The sequence below is a fragment of the Podarcis melisellensis genome (assembly GCF_964234715.1).
Source record: "Podarcis melisellensis genome assembly, chromosome: 1".
Classification (NCBI taxonomy): Eukaryota; Metazoa; Chordata; class Lepidosauria; order Squamata; family Lacertidae; genus Podarcis; species Podarcis melisellensis.
The window spans coordinates 33975939-33996769 of NC_138528.1; the positions used below are offsets into that span (position 1 = coordinate 33975939).

Consider the following 20831-nt stretch of genomic DNA (forward strand, 5'->3'; position numbering starts at 1 on the left):
GAATGTCTGCTACTGCTCAGGTATCAGTGCCAGAACATTTGTGGTTAACCAAGCAGCCAGGTTGTGCTGACGTCTCTACAAAATCATTTTCTGTCATTCCCATCTATGGAGTGCACAGTTTGTTACCCCCTTCAAATCTTTTTTGACATCTTACGATGATTCCACCTCTACTTTTGCATAACTCTGGTAGAGACGTTTGCCTCTAGGTAAGGACACCACCCAGAGTAGCTGGGGCACCCAGGCAGATGGGCAGCATATAAATACAGCAACAGCAACAGCAGCAGCAACAACAACATTGCTCTGAAGAATATCAGTGGCTGATTATAACGTGTGAATCAGCTCAAAAACTGTACTGTTTAAAATTCAATGCCAGGGTAGCTGAAGACAGAATGAAGCATACAAAGAGAACTAACTAGGTTTATGTAGCATTAGAGCTTCCAATCACTTACAGCCACTCCTAAAGCTTGCATTTGAAAACCTCTGAAAGAGCTGGTGGTGGCTACAGATGGAGCCACTGATCTTTCATAGAAACAAATATATCTGGGTGTTGCTAGAAAGCAAAAGCAAGCCTGTATTTATGAACTTTTAACATTGGTTCATGTGAGCAAGTCTCCCACTCTTGCAATGATGCCAAGAGTCAGCTCTGCTTAAGAAAAGCTTAAAGGGGTTTCAGATGAGGGGCAGCAGTGCCATGGTAGGGCACCCACTTCTGGTTATACACTTGACTTTTCTTTCCTGTCTCCTCTAATCAACATGGCTGTTACAGTCCCTTTCCCATCCATTGCTCCAGTGATGAAATAAACTGAGCCTTCCTTCAAAGCGACTGAAAGGGGCAACAAATGACTTGTTTGTCACCCTCAAAAATTCCACATGTCCCTCCATTTCTGTATCTCTATTTAAAACTCCATTCCTAAGGAGCCTTCTTGCAGTCAGCAGGACTTTTGAAAACAAATGCTTAGAACTTGGGTGTTACTGTGCAAGCTACTTTACAAGTCTAATTCCACTGGTCCCACAACTCGACATCTGAATGGTCATAATTGTTTCCATCTTACAGATAACAGAACTGAGATTGGGAAGGGAAGACCCTGGGTAAAATGGAACTCTTTACATTCTTTGCCATCTACCAAGAACTCAGATCAGGCAGGTACCGCCAACTTTAGAATTCTCCTGGAAAAGCATGCCCGGTGTTTTCCTATATACAATTTATAGGGCTTACAATCTTAGCATTTCACCCATACTCCCAGTGCTTCTGAACTCCAAAAATGCCTATAATAAGTACGTCTTCTGAAGCTACAAGTGAACAAAAATGACCTGACGGGGACATATGCTAAAAATATGTTAGGAAAATCATACAATAACAAGCTATTGTCCAGAATTCTATGACAGCCAAAGATAGCATGCTAGCAAGGGCTGGCTGTGAATCAGGCTCTGTAATAAAACCATTAGTAAGCAAAGGCAAGACAGGAATTTGAGAGATGTCCAGAACTGAGCAACCCTATGAACATCTTTCTATTACGATCAGTAGACACCGCTTCTGAACATTCACTTCCTTCTATTCTTTCTTTGACATTGCCCATTCAACATGACTCATGCAGTGACAACAAAAATGCAGATAACGGAACTGACAGAAAGCTATACCTCAGAAGGTAATTGACCCAGATGACGTTCTTCTCATTTGCATTCTTGGCATTGATCGCAATGGTGGCACTCGACTGTATCCAAATATACCCCCCATTCTTCTGCATCCAGCGGTAGTACTTCGTTACACACTGACCCTTGTTGAGCACTGGATTGAGGGAAACAAAAGGAGCAAAGAAATGCCGCTAGCATTGGACTTAAAGGAGAATCTTCCCCACAAAGGGAGCACAACACATATACAGGGAGAGGGGAGGCCTTTGTCCTGCTACATTTAATAAAAAGCATTACAATGACAAATCAATCCAGCCATTTCCTAGAGACCTGACAGAGAAGCAAAGGTTCACCTCCATCTGTACTGCGATTTTAATCTGCTTTTGGCAGCTCATGTAAGTGAGGAGCAGCAAAAAGCAGTACAAATCTCCACGAACTCATTGAGCAAAGAATCCTGTGTGGACATTTCCGATGCACTCAACATCAAATTGTGTGTGTGTGTTTTAAAAAAAGTTAAATTTCTATGTGATTTATTCATAGCTTCTGGGTAAACCTCTTTGAGATTCTGGCTATTTGAAAGGTTTGGGAACCCTAGTTCTTTGATCATTCCTCTTCATTGCAGGCGATATCAACTACTGAACTTACACATCTGTTTCTTTTGATCTTGTCAAACAGAATTTACAGTCCTCAGATGAACCAAATCTCCAATGGTCAGCAGGGGGAATGTCTGCCGAGACTTTGCTTAATACCAGAGCGAAATAAATCCACCAAAGAGCTGTGGAAGGAACTGTGGCCTAAGGGAGTCGAAGAATTGAGCGTGTTAAAGCCAAAAGTCTCTGCACAGTGTCTGAAATTGGTCCAGAAACGGAAGGACAAGTGAAAACAATCACTGTGCTTAAAAATGCTTAAATATACGTACAGATGTTCAAATGTGCTTCAGACCGGCACCTTGCCAAGTGAAAACGGGCTATGTAGCTAGATACGTTTGTCTCCATGAAAGGGGAGAAAGCTATACATCACCCGCTGGAATGAGGTAGTGTGTGTTTGGCATGGATTTAAAGAACAAGTTTGCTGTTCTTAGGACTTCAGCTCGTATTTCTTCCTCTCGTCTGTATTTGTTCTTAATCTGGCAAAGTCTTGCACGCTAGAGGGCAGTGTGCATTCACATACATCTCTGCTTTTGGCATGTCCTTGTCTCCGTCTGCTAAAATGAAAAACCTCTAACTGCTGTAATAAATTTGGCTAAATTAGCTGCTAAATGGTTATCTCAAGTAATATGTATTTGCATTAATCATCTTGCTCTAAACCAGAACAAGCCAGAGTCCTAAAGACGTAGTAAATTCATATTGTCCATTTAATTATGGCTAATAAGTGCTTCATATACAATAGTTTCATGAAGTACATTTTGATTTTTTTTTTGGGTGGAGGGGAGGGTAAGAAAAGACGGGTAAAAGAAGTCACTTTGAGTAGGAATTGTATTTAAACCTGTTAAACTTCAAACTCGGAACTGGGACTGCATCTTTAAAATCAAGAAAACGGTATCAAAATAATCTGTGTTTATCAGCACCAAAACCTGGGCATGTTCATGTGGGGCTAGGTTTGTATCAGCATCAAAATCTAGACAAGTGTGGAACTGCGGTTTTATTTTTGTAGAGAAGAAGAGGAAGGCAAAGGGAATGAGGTTTTCTCTCTTTTACGCTCCCTTTTCACACAGGATCCCATGTTTCCCAGCTGGTTCTAGGAGCACCTCTCATTACACCCCCTCTGTTCAGGCTCTTTACCTCCAGCAAAATGGGTTGTGGCTGTTACTTCTAGACTCAGCCCCCCACAAGCTGGTGTTTTAGCTGCCTGCTGCTAAAACCAGGAAGTACTTGGGTTCAAGCTAAGCAGCTGCAGTGGCAGCTGTCCAGTCCCTATTACTCTCCATCTCACTTGCAAAACTATAGCCAGGTCTTGTCTTGGGTTCAGGCATGATATACAGCAAGCAGTGTTCATCAGCTGAGTTCAAGGCACACAAGCAGCACTCCCAATAGCATTTGGGGGCTGAAACATCACTCCTGGCTCTGCAAATGAATAATTTTGTTTGTGACAGATAGAGGAAGTCAGAAAACGAGGAAAATAATTAAGCAGAGACTAGATGTTTCTTTTGTTGGATGGAGTTCCTATACCAATTTCAGCTTCAATGGCAACAAACCTTTTGAAAGACTATTTGCATTTCTTATTAAAAGCTAAAGGTTGCAATTCAGCTGGCTGAAGATCTCTGTCAAATCTCCAGGCATTTGCAGCCAGACGTAAGCACTACTGAGTGCAATGGAACTTACTTCCAGGAAACTATGTAAAGGATAGCATCCAGGCTGATCTTAACGCATCAGGCGTTTTGCTATATACAGCTGGTCTTTGGTGTGTGTGTGTGTGTGTGTGTGTGTGTACACACACACACAGTAATAGATCAAGACTCCTTCTTGCATGACTATAGACACTGTCATAATGAGCCACTGCACTTCCAAATTTAACACACCAGTTCCTTCCCAAAAACTCTTTAAGATGAAATGGAACCATCCCCATTGTAGCATGGGTTTTCAAGGGCCGATTTAAGTATAACTTAAGTCCACCATAATTTGCTTCACCAGAGGCTGTAAGTGGAGATGGGTATTATTATTATTATTATTATTATTATTATTATTATTATTCATATTTTTGTATTTATTTTATACCGCCTTTCACCTGAAGATCACAGGACAGTTTATAAAAACACAAAAATACATAGCATAGTAACTAGCAAACCAATACCCTCCCCACACAGAGTTGAAAGAGCCATAGATGGTTTAATTAGCCAAAGACCTGGAGAAGAGGAATGTTTTTTCTGGCGCTTAAAAGATATGCAACAAAGGCGCCAGGCGAGCCTCCCTGGGGAGAGAATTCCACAAATGGGGAATGCCCCAGAAAATGCCCATTATTGTGTTGCCACCCTCCACACATTTTCCCTGTCTCCCTACCAACAGAGGTCATCATATAGAGCGACCAAAAATGTTTCTGTGCCAAAACCACGCCTAAACCTTAGCTGAAATGGATCTAGAAAATTGGTTTCCTCCAGCAGTGCCTGGATCTGGTCCAGATGCTTAACCCCCCCCCCAATGCCCCTCAAAATATTTTTTTTCAACTCCTGTTATTTTTGATCCTGTTATATTCCCCAAACTGTTTCTTTCATCTTCCCTCCTTGTTTCATGTCTTCTTCCTATATAGCAGCTCTCTGCTATTACTCCCTTCATTTCTATTCCCACTTATTTAATTCTATGTATTTATCTCTTCTAATTTTCTCCAACACCTCTTCTTACCCTTTGCCACCCCCTTCTGAAGCAGCTGAAGTCAGGGTGGAAAGAGGAGGTCCCCCTCCTCCAACCCAGCTTCCCACCATTCAGGGCCACCCCCCATTTCTTCCTCCTCCTGCTGCTTCAGAACCTGCCAATCCAAACCCGATCCCAACAGCACTACAGGGCTCTTGACAATGTCTCACCATAGTGGGGAAGACTGTGACCAGCTGCTTGCTCACTCTGCTGTCCACATGCTAGCTAACGGTCAATGGGCAACTTCAAGCCCCCTGCTCTCTGTTCTAGTGGCCCCTGTCTTTAAATGAGACAGCCTTTCAAAGTAAGAATTGTTCCCTGTAGAGTAGGCAGCATTTTGGGGGTGAGTGCTGGTCCAAGACCTTTTGCTGCCTGAAGCAAAGCCCGGATGCCATCCCTGTGCCATGGCCGACACTTCAGAATGTCTTGCTGCCTCAGCCAGATACCAATTCTTGCATTCATCTATCCCACCTGATGAAGCTGTGTTATTAAAAAGCTGGGTTTTTCTGGGTACCTTAGGTGTCCCACCATTTGTAGGGACCCTTGTCCAGTCCTATCCTTTTCCCTGCTTGGGGGTTCACTGACCCAGCCCACCCACATGCAGGGTAACAACTTTATTAATGGAAGGTGTGATCACATATTTTCCATGGGTGGGATTCAATTAATAAGCCCTGTCAGTAGAAGCTCACACAAGGATGTCCGCTTGTAGAATAGGGATTCCCCCTTCCTTCCCCCTCTGGACCCCCAAATTGGTCCAGCTGGGTCAGAGGAACCCCCAGAACAGCATGCAGGGGGAAGAGAGGGGGAATTGTTCTGCCTAGTAACCTGAAATGCTTGCCCTGATGCATGCACCGCAAAATTTGATTCTTCTTCATATAACGAGAGAGAGCCAACAAACTGGCAAACTTGTATATGCATTTTATTTTGACTCGAAAAACTTTTTGACAAAGTGTTTTGACATTACAATGAATTGACAGCAAGTTCAGTCTGTTCTGTTTTGTAGCAGCAGCAAACATTTGCAATTTGGGTTATAGTGTTTTGTAAACAAGCTATAAGTTGACCAGATTTCTGCATTTATATCTAATCAAAAGGCTCTTTTGCTTTTTTGTATTCATGTCTGAGGAGCAATTCTCATTCACGGAGTGGTTAAACTGCATGGCTAAGCAAAAAGGTGGCACAATACTAACTACCTACGGTAAAGCTTTTCTGTCAAACCACGGCTGCATCCGTGTTGAAACAGCAATTTTATGCAAATTCTTCTGAGTTTGTAATTGTTCTGATTGAGGTTTGGGAAGAAAAAAATTGGAGGAAAGGCTTCCCTACAGGTTTTAATGTCTTAGAATATCTCTGTTCAGCAAAATAGTTCAGCAGTTCAGGATTCTGATCAACTGTTGATGAAATAATCAAGTGATTGTGTGCGCATTTGAGAAAACAAGGACCTTGGAGTTTTAGGAAGCAGCAAGAGTGCACCTCCTTTAAATACATAGCTTTGAACTTCATAAATCCTGCCTCCCTTGCAATTAATAATGAAGGATGCAATCCTGCACATACTTATTTTGAGCTAAGTCCCATTGTAGACATTCATAGGATTAAACCATTAATTCTCATAGCTTCCCTTTGAAATGCATGCTTGTTACCATTAGGAAAACAGACATGGTGTGAGATGAGTACTGGAACACATGTGAACTTTTATTTTAGAAAACCATTTTGTTTCAGGCATCACTGAAGTTACATAGATGTGACCAGCTCTGTATTTTTACAAAGCTGGTCTCATTCCTCTTTTCATCACTATGTAAACCAACAGTTATATTAATGGGATTTAAATATATGGGGGGGAGAGGAGGCCATCATGGCTAAAGCAATTTAGGGTTCTGGAGTATGTCTTTTACTTTATAACAATTTTTGCTATAGGGATGCCACCAGTGAGTGTCACTGTAGACAATGGGATGACCAAAACAGCAACTAAATCATGTTTCCAAAGTTGAAGCCAATTTAATCAAAGACAATTACCAACCAAGAGCAGACGTTCTCTTGGACGAGACCTATACATTATCTATACATTTATGTTCGCTAAAAACTGGTTGCAAGATTTTGTTGAATCCATTTACAATGTTATCACTTATTTTGTTAGCATGCAAAATGCACACTGCATAGGAAGCGCTTTATGAAGGGAGTACAAAATCTATAGACTGATTTATCTTGGGGCAAATATACTGCAAAGGACTGCACACCTCTTTTAGCAAAGGGGTGCTAGCTTTGTTTTGGAATTTTGCATGCAGTGAAATTACAGCAAAAGAAATTCACGTTCTTCCCAGGCATCTAATTTTGTGAGTAAAACAAAACAGGTCAGTACAAGTTTGTTCCCAGAAATGCATTTTTTTTAAAAAAGAACATGGTTTCTTCCTGTAAGGCTCTTCTGAGAAATCAAAGCCAAAAGCTTTCTAAAGAGCGAGTTGTGTTTTATAGGAAGGAAATAGTTTAATTCAGTTTGAAGAGGAGATGAAGAAATCTCATATCAAAAGCAGTCTTTTAAAGTGAAACAGCTTACAATAGGACATTTCACTAGGGTACAAATGCATTTAAAATCTACAGTATATTGTGTATTCAGGTAAGTATAGAGTAAATAGGAAATGATGAGATCAGCTTACAGTGAAGCCTTCACATCCTCGCTGCCTTCACAAAGCCCCATTATAGTGGAGGAAATTTGGAGGCTGAATCTGTGCTATTTATTCCTTCCGCAAAAATAACCTTATCAATGAGCGTAGGGAACATTGATATTCAATTTGTCCTGCTATGAAAATATTGTTAATTTATCAGGAGGCGGAAAAGCATCACAATTGGATACCTAGCTGTAAATACCAGTTCTCTTTTTACATTCACAAAACTGGCAGATGAAACATGAAAAGGAATACTGACTCTTTAATCTCCTCTTCTCCACCTAAGGCCCAAGGCAAGCTGACAGGGTAACTTCATTCTGGAAACAGAGTAGTGCTTCTTCTTCTTTTTTAAAAAGAAAAATTCTGGATTACTTTTTCTTCTGCTTTTGAAAACTGTGCACTATAGGGGGATATACCTGGCACTGACTTAAAACAAGAACAAGTTTCTCTATCTGAAAAGTTATAGTCCTTGATGCTTACAGGAAGGTCATTTTCAAAACCCATGGGGGAAATAGCATCACAGACAGAAAGAGTACATTAAGTGCCTTATTTGTTTGAAACAGATACAGTATTTTTAAAATATAACAGCTCCCAGAATCAATGGAGCCTTTGATGTTTATCTTTTCTACAGATTTCATAATTAGTGAGCTAGATGTTTTGAATAGTAGGCAACTGCTAATTGATTTTTTATAATAAAAAAATGCCCACACAATATTTAGCAAACTTCTGTTATGCTTGATACCTAAATGAATTATGAGCTCAACATCCAGAGAGACCACCTACACATCATTTCCTTTCTCCCAAAAAACAGACTGGAGAGATGTGTAGGAAACATACAATAGCTTCTGGTCACTGAATGCAGTTTTATCTACATTACGGGACCTGTTCATAAATGTGGCCAGCGTGCTGTAGTGGTTAAGAGCGGTGGACTCGTAATTTGGTGAACCGGGTTCGCTTCCCCGCTCCTCCACATTCAGCTGCTGGGTGACCTTGGGCTAGTCACATTTCTTTGAAGTCTCTCAGCCTCACTCACCTCACAGAGTGTTTGTTGTGGGGGAGGAAGGGAAAGGAGAATGTTAGCTGCTTTGAGACTCCTTAGGGTAGTGATAAAGCGGGATATCAAATCCAAACTCCTCTTCTTCTTACTTAGGGATGAAATAATCTCGGAGAAGCATTCTCCATCACCATGGAGAGCCAGTATGGTGTAGCGGTTAAGAGTACTGGACTAAGATCTTGGGAGACCAGGGTTCAAATCCTCTCAGGCACGAACCTCACTGGGTGACTTGGGGCCAGTGACTGTTTCTCTGTATAATTTACCTCACAGGGTTGTTGTTAAGGTGACAGGCATAACAATTTATGCTACTTGGAGCTCCTTGAAGGCAAGGTAGGATGTAAATGTAATAATAATGATACTATTATAATAATTTCTGAAATAGTGCAAGTTTGGTGCAGGGTAACAACCAAACTTTGTGTGAATGATAACTCCCTACGAAACCTCTGTTGAGCTATCTCTTTTCTTACAAATGGGTTGGCTCCAAAGAACAGCAAGGAAAAGGGAAATAAATGATCACTAGTTAATAATGCACCCGCAAGTCCTTGCACAATGGTAGAATAGATGTCAGGGACTAGCAAAGCTCTGAGGAGTGTGTGACAGAGGCAGGGGGCCAGGGGGCCAATGATTTATGGTGCCACCCACAAGACAGGAGCCCTGAGGTCCTGCCTGGCTTGTCTTATCTGATCCTGTTGCCCTGAGGAAGATGAGGGAGGACCTGAGAGCTGACCAGGAACCCGGGCAGCTGGTGTGAAGAGCTCCAGTCCCAGGGCAAGGATGTCTGGATCCATAGGATAATTGGCAGCGCTGAATGCTAACATGAACCCTGGCATTCTGGACAGAGGTGCTGCTGACTGGGAAGGGACAGAACAGTATCAGAGAAATATCTGAGGCTTTGCCAAGTGGACAGAGTCAAAGTGATCACCTCCCTCCCCCCCTTTTTGTTTGAGCCATGGGCTCCAGGCATCCTTCCATTTCTTTTCCCCTCAAACCATTCTGCGTAAGCAGACTCCAAAGAGATCAGATGGACTTTAAGTTAAATTGAGCAGAAACCAGGAGACAAGCTTCCCGGAGTTCTCTTAGTTCAATGTAGTGTTCAATGAAGGAGAAGAATTGTGTGGTTGACAATATGCCCTTTTGCTGCAATACATTTTGGTGTTTACATTCAACTATAACTCTTTTCTCAAGCAGTGTTATGCTGAAATCTGTTCTTCAACTTCTCAAAAGTTTTCTTCCCCTGTTTTTCTGCCTTATTCTCAGGTCACTTTTTAATTTCTTTAGCATTTCTGGGGCTGAGGGTTTTTGCGCTTACCTTATCGCTGTGAGGTGGTCAAGGGTAGTACGTGTGTGTGTGTGTGTGAGAGAGAGAGAGAGAGAAAGAGAATTTCTTTCTAGTAAACATTTCTCCAACATTTTGCAGCCTCCCTGGCTGCCAGCACTTCCTGACACGGAAAGGGGCCTTGAAAGGAGTTACCTCACATTCTCCTCCCATGGACTTTAATCGATGTGTGGAAATGGAAGAGTACGAAGCGCAGATCACTGGTGAGGTGAATTGTAAGAAATTAAACACCCCTCAGCCACCTCAAAAAGTGAAAGTGGAACAAAAATCCTGGACCCCATCCATGGGAATTACACTAAAATATTCTTCCCCTTTAACAATTGTCACATGCAATTTCTTTTCTCATTAGTTGGTGAAAAGGGTTGGTGTGAAAAGAAAGTGGGAGAAATTTTCAGCACAGCACTAATTTTAAGCAGTGCATTATGTTTGAATAACAAGAATAAGTGTTATCCCTAGTAGGAAGAGGCACCATTTAGGTCCACTTCAGGCAACAAAAGGCCTTGTGCAGGCATGGGTTTTGAGAATCTTTTGTTCACTGATGTGCCATTCTGTGTTGTGTGTGTGTGTGTGTTTTCCCTTTCATTTCAACTGCGATAATATCACATTTTGCATCAAAAGGTCAGTGTCTGTCTACGTGGTAGATACTCCGGCTGACCAGTCACCGCAGTTAGCTACTCTTGCCAATGCTTATGCTGCAAGATAAATTCTCTCTCCATTGTTGGTCTGACTTCTAAGTTAGCTCACTCAAAAATCATCTAAACCCAAGACATACTATCACATTAATTTAAAATCAATCTCTTTTGCTTTAGTGATTATTATAAACTTGTACAACAGTGACATTCATTTGTATATTTTAGCATTTCACAGCAGCCACAAAATGCAAAAGGCTGACATTGGAATCAGTTTGATTTCTTTTATGATTGAAGATATTAAGCACTACAAGAGCATTGAAATTTCGATATGATTAGGATCAAAATTCCTCAGGATCAAAACACTCCTTTTTTCCCCCTACAGTTTTACTAATTGTGTGCTACTTGACATTGTAGAGTTATTCCACAGCATGATAGCAAAACTTGTGAAGTGTGTTTTTACTGTCAAGAATTATCGAGTCATTCTATCTGGGCTTTTTTATGTGCTTAAGGTTATTAAAAGAACAAGAAAAATATAATTGATATGTACAAGTTAAAAGGCTTAGTTCATTTGTAGCTGGGAGACTGAACCACTAAGTAATATTAAATGTGTCAATAGAAATCTTCAAATGAATGTACACAAAAGCAGCCATGTATGTATGTGTAACTGGTTTTGGAGAAAACTCTTCTCTCTGAATTGAAGGGCAAGATCGCTTGGCAAAAAGGAAGCAGTGAATAAAATGGTAGTGAAGCAGCGTTTTTGTTTTTTTAAAAAAAAATCTGGATTATTTCAGTTACTGAAAACCGAATAGGAGTATATCAGAGAGAATGCTACCAAACATATTCATCAGAGACCTTTGCTTTATGGGAAATGAACTGCCCTTGCTCGCTGTTCCTAAAGAATTGTGTTTCTTATAGCTGTAAATCAAGTCCTGAAGAAATAGGAGGATGTTCTCCAAGCAATAGCTAAGGGTGACAAGTATCTTTTTGTCAGAGTCAGGTTTATGAATTTAGACCTCAATTAAGATTCCAAAATGGAAAAGAACATATTATATCTGTGGCCATGCAATGCTAGTGACAATGTTCCTACAAGCAATATATCCATTTTTAAAATCCTGGTTTATTGTCCTATATTCGTCCAGAAGTATATTCATGATATCCTCTGGAGGTCTTGACTCCTCTACATCCTGTCTGGGTTCCCAGCCAGAAAGTACTTGATGTTACTGTTCAGTGAACATCATTAATTTTTTCAATTAATTGAGGAGTCATATGCTTCTACATTATGTGACACCCATTCATTCTCCTCCCCGCCCCAGTTGCAAATGGACTTGCTAAATCAGAACAGGGCAACACTGTTGTACCAGAACAGTGCCTCTTAAAGTGCCTTTTTCATATATTAAAGCAATGGGATGTATATTCATTAGCTTTGTCCCTCTTACGGTTATCTGAATGCAGAATACTAATACATTTATTTAAAAAAAAAACCAAGGCTACAAGGGGATTTATTTGACAGGAAGTTAGCATGGAGTTGGTAAAGAGGCCCCCAATTTTAAATAGTTTACTCCAGAGTAGTTCCTCGGCATTAATTCCAGCTATGTTAAATAATTGCAGCCAGGGGGCTCTGCCAGTGGAAAAGCACAGCGTTTCCCCTACTCTTCCTTATCAAAGATGAGGGTGGAATGCAAATGCATCCCACCACAGGCCCAAATACTTCTGATGCTGGTTGTATAAAAATGTACCAGCACAATGTCCTATGTGCTCAGCATCACATTTCAACTGAGTCTCTGATAACTATGCATGCAGCAATATGCACAGTGCCCATAAAATGATACATGAAGCAATAGCAAACTCATTAGTAGCACAGCAGCTGAGGTATGAAGGGCCGTATCACTATCAGCTTATCTCACAAGCATTCTCAAATAAAGGACCTGTCCATCTTACACGACTGGAAAGCAACATAAAGCCAGTCGCCACAGGAGCTGTACCATGTCCTGCCACACCAAAAAGTTTTACCAGAAAAGAATGATCCTTGCGTGCTTTGGGGAACCCTTTCTCGGCCTTGTCCACACTTACTAACACTCATAAATCACTGTTCTCAGCAGTCTCCAGACCTCATGGCACCATCTGCCTTTTAAAACTATTCTTTCTTTTCCGCAGCCCATTTTGGGCTGTAGGATATTGTGATGGTCACTAGTACAAATGGCTTTTTAGACAGAATATATAAATTTACGGGGAACAGGTCTATCAACTGTTAGCTACGATAACTAGGGACTAGAGCTGTCAACCAATTAAAAGATTTATACTGACCGAGGTTGCAATCCTATGCGTATTCAGGTGGGGGTAAGTTCTGTCAAATTCATTGGGGTTTACTTCTGAATAGACACATAGGGTTTCACTGCAAACTCTCATTGGCAATCATAAATGATTGAGGGGAGCATTTTACAACAGAACCATTCCCAAGGTAAACCACAAAGAAATGTACAATATGCAAGGAATAGTTCAAGAGCAGTTGTAAGGCCAGTTCATTTTGACATGCCTTGAAGTACTTACAGTCTAAGTGACTGTGCCTGATCCCTTCCACATCTTCAGCATGAATGAAGTGGTAACATCTCTTCCCTACGATATCTACAGGGGTCAGATCCATGTAATCACTAATCCTATGAAGGAAGAAAATAGAGCCTATAAGTTGAGCAATAAGTCAATAATAATATAAGAACAATGCATCATGTTATATCCATACCCCCAAAACAGCACGTGTGTATCTGCTTGCCAAGACATTCTTGAAATTCCAGTTGCACATTATCCTACTGTGCTGGCACAGACATTGCTATGTCCCTAGCCCATGCTCTTATCTGCGGACACAGGAAATTCTAAGATTGGTTCCTACAAAATGGGCATCTGAAGAAATGTTTTTCATCACAGCAGGACATTCATGACATTGCTGCTTTCTATGCACAGATGAGGCACAAACTAAGATCGTGATATTTTCCATTTGTCTCTTTTAAAGGAAAGCTGCAGATACCAGCCAGTTAAATTAAATGCAAAGCAAATCTTTGGTGGGTCCACTCGTGTCATACAACAGCCACTAAGATAATATAATTCCTTAAAATACAAAGCTCCTCATTAAAAGAGCAAGATATTTCAAGGTTACATAATAAAATGAAAACATGCTATGCTTATGCTAAATGATTAGAGATACCTTTCATTTCAACAGATTGGTCTTCTATTGGGTATATTCATGGGGAAAAAAGGCTCTTCAACTGTTTCCTGGCACAAAGTCCAAAACTGACATTTCAAGCGATATAATTTAAATGCTGAGACATACAGATGCCTGGGGGTGTTCTCTTTTCTAGTCTTATTCAGCTGGGAGCAACGCTTTCACTCCTGGCTCTTTCAACTGGGACTTTGTGGTTTACTCCACACAGAAACTTTTAAATCCTTTCAGTACCTCTTTCTGCTCTATGCTCTGCTCAGCCTCTCTCTCTGTATGTGTATGTCTCTGTCATTGATTGTCCAGATGTCAATGTCCTCAGGCTTCAGTGGAAGGGAGGGGGGGAAATCCTCAAAATTGAAAATCATGTTGGGTGAATCAGCCTCGTCTGCACAAACATTTGAAATAGGTTCTACACACACACACCCTCATTTAGAAGATATAATTCATTTTTATGCTTTAAATTCTGTCACCCACAAATGCCTCTTTTAGAAACATTTAGCCATGAAGATCCCAAGGGTACATTTTGCAGGGCTGCTCCCCTATGGCAGAGGTTTAAGACTAGTTTAGAGATAGAGCTATCAACGTACAAACAGGGTTCACACATTTAGAGTGCAGAGATAACCAGCAGTGTGTTACTCCCTATAGTCACTCTGAGAGACAGTAAGAACTAGGTGTGATAAAAATATTGCAGTGAATTAGGGAACTACCTGGCAGGTTCTCACTATCTGGCAAAAATCGCTTACTAAAGTGAAAGGTGGTGTGTGTGTGTGTGTGTGTGTGTGTGTGTACACACGACTGCTGCCTACATCATCTGGAAGCAGGAAAAACCTACGATACTCTGCTTCCTCTATTCTCCCCCACCAGAGGGGATAACATATACTTTTGTGTAGATTGATGGAGACCAAATTGTCTCCAGTCAATTGTCAGGTTTTGCAGGATGGGAAGGGGTAGAATATAAGTCTCATAAAATTGATGTGGACCAGGAGAAGCTGGACAGCCTCCCCCCGCCCTAATCCCATTCATGACAGACTGCAGGTTTAGTATGGCTGGGACAGGAGGTAGGGACATTCCTCTCCAAAAGAATATGAGAAGAGCCCGGCTGGATCAGGCCAATGTCCCCTCTAGTTCAGCATCTTTGTTTCACAGCAGCCAACCTGATGCCTATGGGAAGCCCAAGAGCAGGAGCAAATGTGGGCAAGCCAGTTACAAGAAGCAAATTGCTTTCTTGAAAACTGACAAGTTTCAGTGCTCAGCATTCATGTGGTGTTCTTGTAAATGAAAGTCACCAAAATAAGAAACTTAAGAGCAGATACTCCAAAAATTAAGGAAATCATTCTAGCGTGACGAAGAAATGGAAGCCAGGACAGAAATTTGTAGATGAAGGGGCAGGGCCACTGTGTATTCAGTGTTAGAGCATGTGTTTTCATGTTGCTAGTCCCTAGTTAAATCAGGTTAACAGGTGATGGAAGCCTGTGACCGAGACCTTGGAGTCTGTGACAGAGACCTCATTGCCAGTCAGAGCAACAATACTGGGCTACTAGAGGGGAAAATAACCTGAGCTGGTATATGGTAGCTTTCTATGTCAGTTGGTACCATTGTGTTCCATAGGACAAAATAAATGGCTGTCATCACTAGATACTGTTAGGGTCCAAGTCTGCTCTCTTCAGAACCTGAGGTCATTAGGGAAGGCTAGGTGATTCCTGTGCTTCTAACATACATACATACATCTATTTCCTCGCCTAGTGACTAATAGTCATCCAATTGTATGAGAGAAAAGTAAGTATGCTGAATTTGGAGGCAGTATCATGGTGGGGACAAAAAAATTCCCAACCCTGATACTGGGACATGGCCTCCACTGAGACCACAGGAGGGAAGTATTCCTGCAAGGGAAGCTGTAATGCATGGGACTTTTCTCCCACACACCTGCCAAACTGATGGGCATTTTGCTAGTGGGGAAATGAAAGGCACAAACCATTATATTATTGCATTGTTATTAATATTTGGGAAATATTAATTCTGTACTCTAGGGCACTTTAACATGTCACTGTACCAACATGAACAAAATCTAATACGAAACACTGTCAGCTAATACAGAGCTCCTGACCATGCAATTTCATTCTACACAATGCGTACTATTGACTCGTCATCTGGCTTGAGCACAGTATATTGTAATCTCTAAGATTCTTTCTTTCCTTCTGATGTGTGATAGGTGCAGTAGCATGTGCATAAAATTCATTTGTGAATTTATGTACTAGGTCTTTCAAGTCAACACGAAACTCTGATTAGTTGCAGGACTGAAAGAATACAGCTGTGTTCACACAATTACCTAAGTTCATTGACTGTGTGTTGCATGAGGAGGGAAGAGAATCCTGCTGCAGGCTTTGCCATGACCACAGCTACAGACACATACAAACTGTACATATGCTCAGGAACCCCATAAAAATCTGGGGTCCCCTATTTTGTGGACAAACCTATAGACTTTGTATACAAAGTTACAGCAACCCATTGAATGCATGTAGATCAGGGACTGTGCTGCTGTGATCCTGCTTTTGCCACCCACAGCCATTCGCAAGCATTCAGTGTTGACGGATGAGAACAGGGCTTATCTCTCTGTGCTCCAAATATCTTTACGTGTGTACCTCTACTTACAAAAAGTAGGGAAAGGTGATGCATACATCACCCATGCTCAGATTTCTAAAATGTTTATCAGCTCCAGAACTCGTGGATTTCACTACGGGAAAGACCCATGTATCTCACACTGTGGAAGGAGAGAAATAAACCTGGTAGCTTGACATATAAGCCAGCCCTAATCTACTGCCCAAACTGGGGGGAAACATGTTTTTACTTTTTTACCTTCTCGTTTCTACAATTCGTGTATGCTTGCTATTCCTGTACTACCAACTTAACTATCACCTTTCCCATGGCTTCTTTGCAAACATCCCCGCTGTTCAACTGTGGTATTACTTTTTTCCATGACACGATCATGCACAGGTGCCTCCGCTGACCTACTGGGCCTATTCCTTGAAAGTCCAGCCAAGCAACAGAAGGTGCAGCTGTTCTGAATAAAGTGATATCTCATGCACTTCAGCGTTTTAAAGTAGCGTTTTAAAGCAGCGTTTTAAAGCAGAGAGAGTTACCTGGCTGATGTTTTGTAATGGATTAAAGACAACTTAAACTGTTTATACTGGACCACAGTTCAGCATTGTATCGCCAGTACCAAAAGTGTCTTGAACGAACGGTACTTACGAAAAAAACGGCAAGGATGTGCAGCTGCAAACTTTACAAATGGTGTTCTACCTCATTGATGAGAAAACCATCTGAGAATGATCCAATGTAGGATATGGCTTGAGAGAAAATTAAGAAAAACTTGAATGACTGTCTGCCCTTGGGAAAATATGCCTATCTGCCTGTGTGTTGTGTGAATAGCTGCTGCAGATGGGGTGGGAAAGGGTAGATTCTGTTATGATTTTACTCAGGCACTCACTGATGTACTCCCAAGGGCACCAGTATTCCACTGTGCGAACTGCTGATCCAGAGGTTACCACAGTAGTTTGCTGTCAGAAAAGCAACATTTAAATTCCGGCATCCCTCCCTCCGTTAACTCTCTAGGCAACCATCAGTCAATCAATCTCCCACTCAGTTTTCCAAATCTCAAAATGAGGTTCTCCCCCGTCTGATTGAAAGGAGATACTTGGTGGGGTTTTTTTTTTCTACATAGCTGTACAGCTGGCATCATTATCCTCACAGGAAATCAGTACCCTCCTCCAGAATGTGTATTGTGGTAGAAGAACAGGGATGTTTAGATGCGCAACACTGGAAAAACAAAACAAAACAAAACCAAAAGCCAAAATGCTGTACCTATTTTCACAGTAAATGATATTGAGGTCCATGTTTACTCGAGTAACAAACATGTGGCAGTCGATTCTGACTTCATTGATCGTAGGAGGGGGCAAAGCATGAGCAACAACTACAAGCCCCATGATTTGGCTAGGGACTGTCCGCCCATGGGACAGCGACACTCTCAGGCGCAACCTTCCTGTTATATGAATCACCTGCAAAACAACAAACAGCAAAAGGAAATCTCAGTAAATGCATGATACAAATGTGAAAGCAATCCTTTTAAAGGACAGCGCTATTATTGTAAAGAGCACTTAACTCTGCCAGAATTGTATTTAGCCACTGCCAGTATTAGTCTTAAGCTTATTAATATTGGCTGTCAACATGTCCTGAATGTCCTCATGCTAGGAAAGAAGAGAAGAAGAAGAACATAATATCCAAATGCTTCACATTTATCAAATCTAATATGCAAGCTGCCTCGGGTTATTGATCTTTTTATCTGTCCGCTTATTTATTTATTTGTTTGCAAGAGAGAGAGAGAGAGAGAGAGAGAGAGAGAGAGAGAGAGAGAGAGAGAGAGAGAGAGAGAGAGAACAAAGCGGAACATGAAGGCAAGTAAGAAAAAGATCGGTGCTTAAAGTGATGATGGAAGAAATGGAACACTGATTTTAAAACATTTGGGGATTAAATTATAAAACATGTATAGCCGCAATTCGGAAAAAAATACAGACCAATAATTAAATAAATTGCCAGCAATATATATCACAGAGACGCTGCTTTGCATTCTTAAATATTGTTGTGCATTTCTGATACAGGATACATGAGTCAGCAACAGATCAGCCTGTTCGACAGCCAACACCTTGCTGGGGCAACCCAGGTACTGTGCAAGAAATAGAAATATCTGGTACATGAATAAGAGTCATTCATTGCCGTTTTATTCTCTTTGTTTAATGGAGGGAATTAGTTGTTTGATGCAATTGATTTAGAATTTCTGTTTTTTTATAAGTCAGCTCCATTGCAAGCATGGCCAATGACTAGGGGTGATGGGAGCTGTAGTTCAACCACATCTGAAGAGCCGCATCCACACCTGCCTTAGGTGAACAAAAACATGACACAACTGACACAAGCCCTACCCAATAGCCTTTATTTAAACTGTTGGACTCCCATGCCCTGACTTGCTAGTTTCCACTGGGTTCTGCTCCCTGCCCCAGTCCAGGTGTCAGCATTTTTCAGCCGGAAACCCTTTTTGTCTATGATTTACAACTCTCAAAATCTACACTGTTTTGAAGCGAGAGAGGAAAATAGCCACATCATTTCTAATTCAGCTTCCCCTTGAATGTATGGAAGGACTTAAGCTGTGTCCTGTTTGCATAGGCATAAGAAACTAGCCATTTTACCTTGTTAAATTGTAAGGAATCATCTGTATTTAAAATACCTCTTTCATCCTCAGAGAACACCTTTGCATTTAACTGGAGAGATTGTGTTTCTCTCTCCCCCACCTCTCTGAGGAAGAGTTTAATCTTCGTGGTTCATCCAATCAAGGACCTTTATGATGAGATGATAACACGGAAGCTGTCAGTGACAACTACAATAGGGATTTTTCAGAAGATGGACACTTCCTCCACTGATAATTTTTACCAAGGCACAGCAAGAGCCAAGAGAAGTTAGTTACTACTAATCTGTGCAGGTTATTAATGTTGACTAGGAGCTGGAAAGCTCCATTTTCCATTAGCAAGTTCTTAAGCGATCAACTACACAGAGTGTCAAAAATAATTCAAGCAATGAGGACCAGATATAAACTACTATTTTTCTAAAATTCTCCATTTTAAAAACTGCCTGAAAATTGTGAGCTATATATGTACTGATGACTATCTGGATGTTGTGGGCTTATAACACCCAGATACTGAGGTAATTATTGCCTAAATTCATATATAGTGTACCTTCAGAAGACGAAGTTCTGTGTGAATATTATAAGATATTTCTAGAGGCAAGGATGCAAGAATACCATTTTAAAAACCCATTTTGGTGAGACCTCATTAACTAATGAAGAAATAGCTAAAAGAAATAGGATTTAACTTCACAGGAGGGACATTAATAGTATACTTTGCTCCTTCAAGCTAGGCTTACTTATATGCTTATTTATCATTATCTGTCTTATTTGATCATAATTCTGTTTTCTTGGGGGGAAATACAAATCTGTAAATGCTTGGAAATATACTGCTTTTTAATAGTTAACTAGAAATAACATGATAAATAATCTTGTAGTAAACACAAGATGCAAACTATTGTTATATGAAGAGTTACTATGTGTTTGAAGTTGGCGTTAACACCAAGGGCAAAACACTAAGATATGCCATATTTAAAGCCTACTTATCTTCTGCATATATGCTCGAAACAGTGTTTTGTAACGTATTGCTTAATATCAAACAGATTTGATTTTGAACAAGTGCTTATTTATTCAGTGTCGAAAGCCCTCCTCTAGCAGATTCCACAAGAAAGAAATCTAGTGCGTAATCCAGCATGTCTCAACCCCAAGGGCCTCGGTGGAACTAAATTACACCAATGAGTCCTTTGATTCCGTTGAGTTCTGTTGGAGTCATTGTATCATAGGGCAAAACTGGATGTGACATGGGAGATCCATTACTGCATCTCCCAATATCTTTTTTCTTTTTAGTAAAAGCTGCCACAAATTGTTCTTGTCTTTTCTGACTCTCTCCAGCTAATAGCAGATTGAGGGGGATTTCCAAAGCTAGACATGGTTAAGCCCCCCCTACTTAGTGCCCCATCTGGGGGCAATATGTCCCCTCCTCCCTGGCTGCTTTTAACCACAGGGAAGGACATTAGGAAGGTTGACTGTCAGTCTCCAAAGCATGTCTAGTTTAGCTTTAGCTTCCTCAGAATTGCACTTCAAACCTGATGTAATACACACATTGCCAAGCCAATTCCATTAAATTTCACTACAAGTGGAAACAGTTTAAAACAGAATCCAAATAATGTAGTGCTTTCTTTGTAGGTTCTGATTTGAGGACCAGTCAGATCCACATTCAGCTGGAGCTGCTTACACTTGAGATGGTCTTTGACTCTAATGTCAGTTCTTTCATACTAAATAAACTAGATCTTATTCCAGTCTC

At 40.9% G+C, this 20831-nt stretch overlaps 1 protein-coding gene and 1 long non-coding RNA gene across 12 annotated transcripts in view; one reads left to right on the forward strand and one right to left on the reverse strand.

The window, feature by feature from the left end:
- LOC309357128 overlaps nt 1-20831 on the forward strand; it is a 204974-nt gene that overhangs the window by 39781 nt on the left and 144362 nt on the right. The gene's annotated exons all lie outside the window — the stretch shown is intronic.
- NPAS3 (neuronal PAS domain protein 3) overlaps nt 1-20831 on the reverse strand; it is a 636914-nt gene that overhangs the window by 7018 nt on the left and 609065 nt on the right. For all 11 annotated transcript variants that reach the window (XM_081888853.1, XM_081888852.1, XM_081888849.1 and 8 more), the window contains 3 exons: nt 17722-17915; nt 13200-13306; nt 1639-1786 (listed from right to left, as the gene is read on the reverse strand). In XM_081888853.1, coding sequence (XP_081744979.1) covers nt 1639-1786; nt 13200-13306; nt 17722-17915 — 449 coding nt within the window. The remainder of the gene's footprint in view (nt 1-1638; nt 1787-13199; nt 13307-17721; nt 17916-20831) is intronic.